Below are 11,199 nucleotides of genomic sequence, written 5' to 3' on the forward strand. Positions count from 1 at the left end.
TTATTGCTAGAGCCTGGATTTTTTTGGGCAAGACTTGAAACAATCACACCGCCAACATTTGATGAACAGTTAGTTTTACCCGAAAATATAACAGGAGTTGATGAAAACAACTTTTCGAGATTTTGGGATGATTTTGAGCTTCTTTTAACAACTGTATTTAAACAAAAAGTTTTTAAAGATTTTAAAGAACTAAGAGTTAACAGTTCTTCAACGATTAAATATAAACTATTAAAAGTAATAGACAATACAAAAACACAACATATATCATGCTAGATTTAAAAACAACAAGACTTTGCGATCAACCACTTGATCGGTCAAGCATTGAGCTCAAAGTCTTGTAAATTTTTAACACAAAATAGTCCGTGCCCTCCGTACATGATTGTATCTGCTCCGACTTACAATTATTAATTTCAAGTAATCCGCAATCGACTGGGGACTCTCTCCTCTGACTTGGATCAGTGTTGCATCTTTAGTCGTGGTTTGAAAAGTTAAGCTTAGCAAGTCGCCTCTCGTGCTCGGTAAAGTACCTTCCCATGTATACACGAGTACACCGCCAAGCGGCCTGCCTTTGTTTTGGGAGGACCCAAGATTGGAACCAAACAAACAGGCAGGACCATCTGCATGGGTTGGTAGTGATGCTTTTTGCAAAACTTAAATAACTCTAGTTGCTTTCTTAGTTTAAAATTACCTTTAAAATATATGTTTATAGTAAAAAAAAACAAAAATTATCAAAGTCTGAAGTTTTATATACACTCTCTTACTAAAACTGTTAAAAATATTTTAAAATTTTTAGAATAGTTACTTATTTTCGCTAGTTTAATGAAAACAAGAAGTGGTATTTTTGTTTATATTTAGTATACTAACAAATAAAAAATATAATGTGTGACCAAATAAGATTGTTTATTTTAAAAATGACTATTACCTAAACTGAGCTAAAATTTGAGTCTTTTAAACTGTTAGTTCTACTAAGTATATAAGTTTTAAACTATTTATATATCAATGCATTAACTAAATAAGTATTAACGTTTTAGAAATGATAACGTTTAATATATTTCACTCTTAAAAAAACGTTTGTACACTAAATGCCATAAACTGTTAATGTGTATTTGATAATAATAATACAAAACTATAAGTAAAACTACATATAACTCAGTTTAGATTAAATAATACCTATTTAAATACATAAAAAAGACTAAAAACAAATTACAATTATAGCTTTGGAAAAATTTGCTTAAACTAGCATAAAATCTATGTATAAGGATTTTGTTTTGTTTAATGAATTTTTATTGCTGTTTAAGATTTGTTACCAATGAAAATAATTCTTAGTAGTCTTATTAAAAAAAATTCAAAACTATTTTTGTTTGTAATAAATAGTTTGTTATTACTTATTAATTTATAAAATTCTTATACAACGAATATATTAATGAAAGATTAGTACGAGTGTGAAGTTAGCTTGAATAAATTTTTAAAAAATGTCCAAATTTTTGATCCAATTATTTTCCATATCTTAGTAGCTAATTAAAAACTTTTTTATTCTAGAGAACGGTCCTTAGTCTAAAATCTAAAAATATATCTTTTGGACTGGGGTTTCGTTATTTGTGTGGAGCCCCTTAGAAAAATTGGGTTTTTTTTATTTCTTTTTTATTTTTTGAGTTTGAGTGAAAAAAAAAAAAAATATTTTTTAAACCTTCTTAATAATATGTATTTAAACGGCTATAATTTTTTTTTTTACTAACTGTCAATATTTTGTACAATTTGGCCTTAATTGGGTTTTTTTATGAATTTTATGAATTATGAACTCAAACTCATAAAATAAGAAAATTCATAAAAAAACCCAATTAAGGCCAAATTTTACAAAATATTGACAATTAGTAAAAAAAAATTTATAGCCGTTTAAAAACATATTATTAAGAATAGTTTTTAGACAAAGGACCGTTCTCTAGAATAAAAAAAAAGTTTTTAATTATCTACTAAGATAAGGAAAATAATTAGATCCAAATTTTTGACATTTTTTTAAGATTTGTTCAAGCTAACTTCACACTCGTAAGATTAGTACTATAAAAGTTTGTATTTTGCTTAAAATTTTGTTATACCATATTTCAAATTAAAGTTTTATCAAAAGTGTTTTAAACTCTTAAAATAATATTTATATTTAAGTTAAGCTTTACTGTTCTCCTCGAGAAAAAAAACTTGCAATTTATAATTTTACTACAAAAAATATAGGGTTAGATATAAGTTCAGTTTGTTTTTCTATACATCTAAACTTAAACAAAATTACAAAACTAAATACTCATACTATACAAATGAGGTCTACGTAGAACATCAATATAAGACTTACCAACTTTTTCAGGGTTTCCCAAAGTAGGCGATATCGCTAATTTTTGAGTATTATTAGTTGGCAGATGAGCAATAAATATTAAATGGGAAAAAAGAGTGCTATTTTTAATTGTTGCTGTTTTTTGCATTGGTAGGAACAAAAAACTTAATGTTCAAACTAAGTTTATTATTTATTATTTTCTAAGAAAAAGCTTAAAATACTCCATAAGATACTACATATAAACTTTGTTGTTTGTTTTCACTTAAAGAATAGGCATTTGTTGTAAAAAAGAATTAAGTAAATGTAATTTAAATTATAGTTTTGATTAACACCATTTTGAATAAATTTTAAAGTTTTGTAAATTTAGGGTATTTAAGTGTATTTATTTTGCCGGTTTGTTATATGCAACAAAAAAATTTTTGTAGTTGATTTTAGAAAATAACAACTATTTTTCAACTATTTAAACTGTTTACCAGTATAAGAAATAAATGTTTAAATGTAACAATAGTACCAAAATTTAAATTATAATAATTTTACAGGATGTTAAACGAGTTAAATTATTTTGCTAAAAGAACACTCAATAAAGGAAAAGTTTTACTAGTTTAATTTGAAAAGCAATTTAGTTCCTTTATTTAGGAAACCCTGGGTTACTTAGAGACGTTAGTTCTACATAAAATTTAGTCATGCAAAACATATTTGTCACAGTTTGTTATACTTTTAAATCTTTCTGTTGTAAATACTTTAATTTCTTATACTTAACTTGTTATGTGTCTAATAACTACAAATAAACACGCAAAACATATAATTTTTAGAGCTGCTAGAATAAGAACCTTAATTTATAAAGTCTCCGAATAAATTTTTTAATACTTATTTATGAATTGCAGCCGAATAACATCTAAGATACAAATACACAAATTAAAAAAAATATATATACATGTTTATATAAATTCTTATATGTATACTGTTTCATTAAAAACGTAGACAAATTCAATGTACAACATTTATCTAATTTAATTCAGAAGTATAGTTAGCACAAGTTTTATTTATTTTTTCATTTAGCTTTTGCATTTGTTATATACGGAACTTTAAAATAATATAAACAAGACTTTTATCATAAATAGTTTGTTTCTCTTATTATATATTTTTATTTTAATTGTTATAATTTTTTGCAAAACCAAATTGGAAACTTTTTTTTAAACTACTATTGTCAATAGAAGAAATATTAACAAGTCAGTAATGTTTAAGTACATTTGTATGAACAAGCTTTTAGTTCTTAACTTTTTAGATAACTTTTAGTTTAAGATTAAATAACTTTGTATATGAATTAAAATAAGGTATATTTCTAAAAAACCTAGTAAATTGATTTTTATAATTGTAAAAAGACTCTAAAACTTAATAATAATTTCAACTATTTTGGTATTTTCAAAATATTAATTTTAACATAAATTGTATTAATTTTGTTTAAACTATATTTATGTATACCTGCTTTGGTAAGAAGTTTTTGTTTAAAACATAAAAAAAAAAATAATTTGTAGTATTTGCTACTTAGAACTTTATCTGAAATCTTGAAAAAGCATCACACAAACACTCTAAATAAACTTTTGAAGTTTTTCATGCAGTATTAGTGAGAGTAACAAAATAAAACATTAAACATGAATTTCCTTACCAGTCAAATTTCCTTTCAATATGTCTAGTAAATACAACAGTTATTGTAGTAGTTAATAAAATGTTTGTTATATAAGATTTTAAATTAAATTAAAATATATATACATATTTTTAATTAACAAACTTAAACAACTTTAGTTTGTAAGGAGATTTAAAAATTTAAAAATTTATATTATGAAAAGGTTATAAAATACTTATTATTAATGTTAAAAACTGGAAAATATTTTAAACTTCGTTACTAAGTCTACATTATTCAAAACATGAAAAAAATTAATAAGTTTTTAAAAGCACTTTAAAGAGATTTTAAGCTTTAGATATATTTAAGTACCTTGTAAAATAACTTTGTATTTATTTTTAAATGAAATAATAATTCAAATACTTTTTTAAAAGGTTTATCTTAGTTTTATATACCATAAATATGAGTTATATGAGCTTGATTTAAATTCATTTAAAGAGTTCGTTAGTTTATTAAGTTTTTCAAAGGACAACGCAGAACTATAATTACATGCTATTAATTTATACTTGTGATTCTAGTAACGATAAGTAATGCTAGAAGTTTGAGTTTATTTCAGCAAAAATAGTAACATACATTTATAATAAAACTTATGGTTGTTTATTTCTTTGGTGAGTTTATTTTGGTAAGTTAAAGTAAGTAGAATGTTCTCTTGAATTTATAAAATAATTTGTATACTATTTTGACACATTTACTTAGCTGTTGTACTAAAATAATGTATATCTAGCACAGCTAAGATTTAACGATAGTAAACTCTAAACTAAGTGTACTTCTACTACTACTACTACTATTATGGGACACAATAGAATAGAACTTAAAAATAACTTACGTCTTTCACACATATTTCCAGCATAAAAGGTTAAACTACAATCACACTTAAATCCAGTCCATCTGTTAATGCAAGTTCCGCCATTTTTGCACTGACATTGAGACTGAGGGCTACGACTCGGTCCTAAAAGTTACTTACTTTTTAATACTTTGGTTTTAAATACTATGACTATGCTATCGTCTCAAACTAAACTAAAAAGCATTGTTTACAAACTTTTACGTACTAGTCTAACAGTTTTTAAAGTAGTGGCAGCACAGTATAGAATTAAAAATCATTAAAACACTTTGAACAACATAAGAAAATCATAAATATTTACAATATCTACAAAAAATACAAGCAATAACCATTACAGCCTCGTTTAAAGCTTTTATCAGGACGATTTATTATTTGTGGATCAAGAGCCATTAAATCGTACACTTTATCCTCGATAACAATTGATGCCATACAACCTTCATATCCGTTTCTTGAGTACAAACTTGTTGGTAACAAATTGTTACGAAATATTTCTTGTTTTACTCCTCCAATATAGAGCAATCCTAAATTTTTACAATTGAAAAAAGAAACTTTATGGTGAGGATTTAAGTATTCTTTAATTGAATTAAGAAAATTACAAAAACAACTTAATATATTAAACAAACGATTTAGCTTACTAAAAACAGTAATCCTCAAATCAAATTCAAAAAAGTTCTCAAATATTTTTTTTGTTTTTTTTTACACTTATACATTTTATACATTTAGTACTAAACTTTTCAACTATATTTTAATTGTAGTTTAAAAGTAAAAAACTAAAATGTTTTTAAAACTTAAGTTTATTTTTTTATTAGTTTAATTCTAACTTGTAATAAACTCTAGCTTACAACGTAAAAAATAGCTTAAGTTATTATCTACTAACCTATTTCTGGACAAGACAAACGAGAATCTACGTATTCAGTTGAACTACCATCTATATCTAATTTAAATTTCCCTGTAGAATACAGAACTATAGTTATGTCATGCCATCTGTTGTCATTCACTAATCCAGGAGGTGATGATGTTAGAGGCTGAATTATTTTTCATTATTATAAATAACTTGTTTAACTACGGTCCTTAAAGTTAAATTTTAAGTAAAGCACCCTTGTTAAATAGTAAAAATACTTTGAACTAGAGTTTTTTTTTGATACAGCAAAGTTTAACATTCTTAAAATGATTAAACATAACATAAAAATAGTGATAATTCAGAAACTAAATAGGTACAACCTTAATAAATTTTATATATTTTATGAAATAAACCAACAATTTATTTACTTTACAAGTTTTCTAATTTTGTATAAACTTTTTTTTAACTCGTATAACATGTATTAAGCTAACATTTTTTAAGAATTTTTAAGAGGCAATAATAAAATATATTGCTAATGTTAGTTAATTAAACAACAAGTAAAAGAAAAGAAATAACAAACCTGCTTAACACCTCCGGAACTAACAAACAAATGTAGGCTTCCCTGCATTAATTCTACAGCAAGAAAGTTCTTGTTTTCACTGGTATGATAAAGAATTATTCCATCGTTCACTATAGTCTTCATCGTAAACTTTATTGTTATCGAGTTTCTGAAAACCCATATATAAATTTTAATTTTTTATTATGTACTGATTTAAATGTAAAGTCTAGTTCAGAAGTTTAAAAAAAAACAATTTAAAGTTTTAAAAATAGTACTGTAACTTAAGTGAGAAGAAATTTCATTACTTACAACTGCTTACTCAACAAGTTTTACCAAATTTCATAGTACTTTAGTTTAATAAATGTTTAATACAACATTTAAAGCTTAAAAGCTTTAAACTTTGATACTTAATTCTTAAGAAACTTAGTTTAAGATTTAAAATTGTATAGTTCTTGCTTTTAACAAAATATATTTTATATACCTTCTAAACAAGCGCGGTCTTACAGAGACAAAGTTTTCTGATCTAGCAAATGTGATTGGAAAAGCGACTATTTTTTCTGATGAGTCTCTGTAGGAACAATTTTTTTCACAGTTATAGTTTTGATCCAATAGACATCTGAAATAAAAAAAATAACTAAGAAATTTCTATAACATATAAGTTAAAAAAAAAAAAACTAACTACTTAATAAAACTAACTTATCTATCAAGTATTCTTCGTTAAATTTGACGTTTTCAATATTTCCAATAAAAGATTGATAAACTCTAGTAGGATTTTTCATTGTTTTGTTTGTAAGATATGGATCATAAATCTTACCAAGATGAACTAGGTCATAGGCAAGAACGCTATGGTCCCCCGAAATAATAACTGTAAATTTTTATAACAGGTTTGTAAGTTTCATCAGATCAAAATTGTTATATTACATGTCATAATATTTTGTAAAAACAAGTTATTAGCAGTTAATGAGATTTGTTAAGAATAAAGTTTTTATAAATATCTTTTAAACAAATTCAACAAAGTTAATCTAACAGTCTTTTTTTGTTTGATCCACAAAAAGTTCAACTGTTTTATCGCGACGTGAAAGTTTAATAGAATGCCATTGCCCATCATTAAGTTTAGATCCAACTAATAAAGACGACGGGCCTGCTCCTATATTTAAAAAAAACTTTAAAACAGTTTAGCTTTTTAAAACTTTAATGAAGAGCTAGCAACGCATCATTACGTTTAAACTTTTATTAATTATTTATATGTTTATCTTTGTATCTAAAAAACTATGCAAGTTGAAAAAAATACATTTAAAAAAAACTATTTACGACAATACTTTCTTCCTTAAAACTAGTAGTTTGTAAGATAAAAAAAAAGATCTTATTCAATTAGATAAAAATTTTTTTTAAAGCATTCCTTATGGAAAGTGCTAGTACAATTTTTCTATTTCATTTAAAAAATATTTATTATATAAAAACAAACAGAAGGTCATTAGTAAATAATAAAAAAAAAACAACAAGAAGTTGACCTAACTTTACATTAAAACTTTACTTAACTAAGCTTTCTAATAAAAGTTAGTTCACATATAACAAAAAAAATTGAATGTTAGTTTACATAACTTACGGGACTTTACAGACATTTTTAGTTCAGAAAAAATATAAACATAAGGAGGAAAATACAATTTTTCTAAAAGTTTAAATCGTTTAAAATTAAAGATAAAAATAAAATCAGCATTAAGTTTATTGATCAGCTTTCAACAGAAAAATTTAAAAATAATTTTCCCTTTACTCAAGAGAGTTGTTTAGCTAAGTTAGTCAAGCTTGTGAGTTAGGTTTTAATAAAATGTAATTAGATATCATCGATTGCTGCTAGTCTGTCAGGTTTTAATCATTAGTAGTCTGAGAAAGTTTTATAACATTTTACCGGGAACTAGTAAAGCATGACAAACTTTATTGACTGCTATTTAAAATGTAAATTTAGTTTCAATACTTAAAATCACTAAGATTAATAATTTTCAACATCATAAAGTTTATTTTAGACAATTTTTTTCTTATTGTTCTTATTTATTTTTCTTTACAATATTAAAACAGTCTTATCTAATAACTACTACTAACAAAGTATAATATAGTTTATTAATATTAAGTTTTCTAAAAAAAATTCGAAGAAAAAAGTAACTGAACAAATGAACTAAGTTGCGTTTTAGATTTAAAGCACAGTTGATACTCAAACACATTTATTTTAATTTATAAACTTATTTTTTAGGCTATACTAGTTACGAATCTTTCTTCAGTACAATTAGAAAAATTTTACAACATGTTAAATGAATTTTAACTATTCTATGGCTGTTAATATAATTTTACTGAAGTTAATTATGTGTTAATTATAATACTACAATCTTTTTCATAACTTAACATGTTTGTATTACTAAAGTTGCTGTAGAATACAAGTCTATGTTTCTATTATTTTTCTAACCTATTTTTTTATTATAACTTTTATTTAAATTAAATAAGAATTGAAATACATGTTGTAATTATTTACATTTAAATGTACATGTCCTGGACAATACATTAAAAGGTATCCGTGGTGTGCGACTCGATAACCGTAAGGTTCTTCGTGCACCAGGTTTAGGACCAAATATTTAAAGCGTTTTTTTTATCTTTCAATAAACTAAACTAAATAAAATTTAAACACACATAAATAAATAATTTAAATAAATATGCTTAAACAGTATAAATTAAAGTTTTTTATTTCGAAATTTGTTCAAAATAAATTTACTTTGTCGAATACAATAAATAATTTTTTTTTTGACATCTTAAGATTTCTTAGTTTGAAAACTAAACTTTTAAAACTTAAATTAAAACAAACAATGAGATTTGTTAACTAAGCCACAAAATTAAAAACTATCATTATACGAAAGTATTTAAAGCAATATAATTATTTAACTTAGCTCAATTGAACTATGTTTTCAAAAGTTATTCTAGAAATAAAAGGTTATAAAAAACAAATGCATTTTATTAAAATCAAAACTTTTGTTATCAAACTTATACAAAGTTTGATTGTTTAAAATATCAACAAGAAAAGCATGCAACAAGTCTTAAATTTGATTTCAAGCAAGAGAAGACTGACGTGATCAACAAAAATAAAAACAAAAAGAAATAAAACCTAACTTACGAGCAGAAGTGCATTTTGGCAAATGGCAATCTGAAAATGAAAATGAATTTTGCAAGCATTTTGAAAAACTTGTTTCTTTTTTGTGCAATTATTTACTTATTTTTTTGTGGCTAAGCGCAAGCAAGTATTTACAGTTTAGAAAAAAAGTTTACTGGCTGTATATATATTTTAAACTAAGTGTATTTATAAGTTGTAAACTATTTTTTTAATCAAATACTCTGATTTTAATTTAAATTAGAGGTTATATGATTCTATACTTTTGTTCTTCTAAGTTTCATGATTCACGCTTTATCATAGCATTACTGTTGAACTTTCAAACTGCTAACCCAGGCTTTGACAAGCGTGACTAAAGATAGTCTGATAAATTGATAAATCATGAAAAAGGAGTGCAAAAGGTATCCGAAGCGTCACGATCAAGTGACGTTGTCATGCAAGAAAATAACTTGCACAAACTAACCCATGTTGATTCGAACACGGATGCCTCCGTTTGAAGTGAGCTCGACCCGAAGCTGATCTCTCGTCCCGTTAGACGTAGTTGCGAACAGTATACCTAGAACGAAACAAACTGTTATGCTTTAAATTTATTTATTTCGTCAATAATGATAATACTTTAAAATATTTTGATGTATACTTGGTAAGAATGATAAGCATATTTTTTCTCTCGTTTACCTGTAATATTTTAAAGTATCATGTGAAATAATAAAACTTGTTCTACATGGTAAATAACGCGTGTTATAAAGTAAATCAAACACAAACTAAAAAAATTATGACAAAGATATTTTTATTAAAAGTCTTATCAAACTGTCTAACTAAACAATGCTAAAAATACAAAATAGTCATATTGGAACCGAAATTAAAATTGTCTTTCCTTTTTTGTAAGCTTTATTATAGAGCTATACATTAAAATATTTTTAAAATGTCAATAGATTAACTAGTTAATGTTATGGTTACTTTTTCAATTGTTATGTAGTATTTGTTTGCTCACTTCAAATACTTAATATATGTACATTTTATTTACAAAAATCATAAAACTTGCTTGACAAACCAGTAAATTATTTATTTTAATAATATCTTTTTAAAGTGTTATTAAAAGTGCAAAATAACTTTGATTTCTACTATGAGTACAGTTAGAAACTTTTTATAACTAAAAATAGTTCGACTTAAGTTTTTAAAAGACTTCGTATATGTACCTAAACCAAATCTAAGTTTATTGACTTCCGTTCACCTCGTGATAGATTGAATCTTTTGTTTTGCTAACGTGCTTTCTTTTTATATATTGAACAGAGAAATCTGATGTGTAGTGAATAATTAATGATTTGATAATGCTGATTCTTCACTACAAACGCGTTTAAAGGTTCCAAAACGCTACAAAATGTGCGATTTAACACTAAAACTGCGAAGTAAAAACAAAGTAGAGGGAAAATGTTATCTATTTAGTCTACTTTTGCTTAGTGTTTGTTTTTGGTAACATCTGTCTCCCCTCAGTTTAGTTTTTTTGCTTTAAAATTTGTCTAAGTTTTCTATGTTAAACAAGTTTGTTGAAAAAAAATACAGACTTTTAGATTTAAAAAAAAAAACTAAACTTACTTGTGTACACGACTTTGATCAAAAAACGCTAATACTTATTTAATATATTTAATTATATTTTGTGTTTTTAAATTTAGTTTAGGTTTCTAGTTGGGTACATATTGTTTTTAGAAGTTATCGCTTGAATTAAAAAATAGCGGATATTAAATAAGAAATAACAATCTAAAACATTTCAAAATAAAAACATGTTCTTGTTTACATTAGTTCAAATCTTCACAA

General features: G+C 24.6%; 1 protein-coding gene across 1 annotated transcript; it reads right to left on the reverse strand.

The window, feature by feature from the left end:
• Positions 1-399: 399 nt before the first annotated feature.
• LOC145847804 (neurexin-1a-like) lies at positions 400-7,110 on the reverse strand (the record flags this gene model as incomplete). Its single annotated transcript, XM_082953723.1, has 7 exons — positions 6,936-7,110; positions 6,721-6,855; positions 6,261-6,408; positions 5,717-5,864; positions 5,169-5,360; positions 4,825-4,947; positions 400-617 (listed from the first exon to the last, which is right to left on the reverse strand). Coding segments are annotated over exons 1-7 (1,047 nt in total), but the record flags the coding sequence as incomplete, so codon positions are not given.
• Positions 7,111-11,199: the final 4,089 nt, after the last annotated feature.

Source organism: Thalia democratica, unplaced genomic scaffold, assembly GCF_965202585.1.
Source record: "Thalia democratica unplaced genomic scaffold, ktThaDemo2.hap1.1 HAP1_SCAFFOLD_1108, whole genome shotgun sequence".
Taxonomy (NCBI): domain Eukaryota; kingdom Metazoa; phylum Chordata; class Thaliacea; order Salpida; family Salpidae; genus Thalia; species Thalia democratica.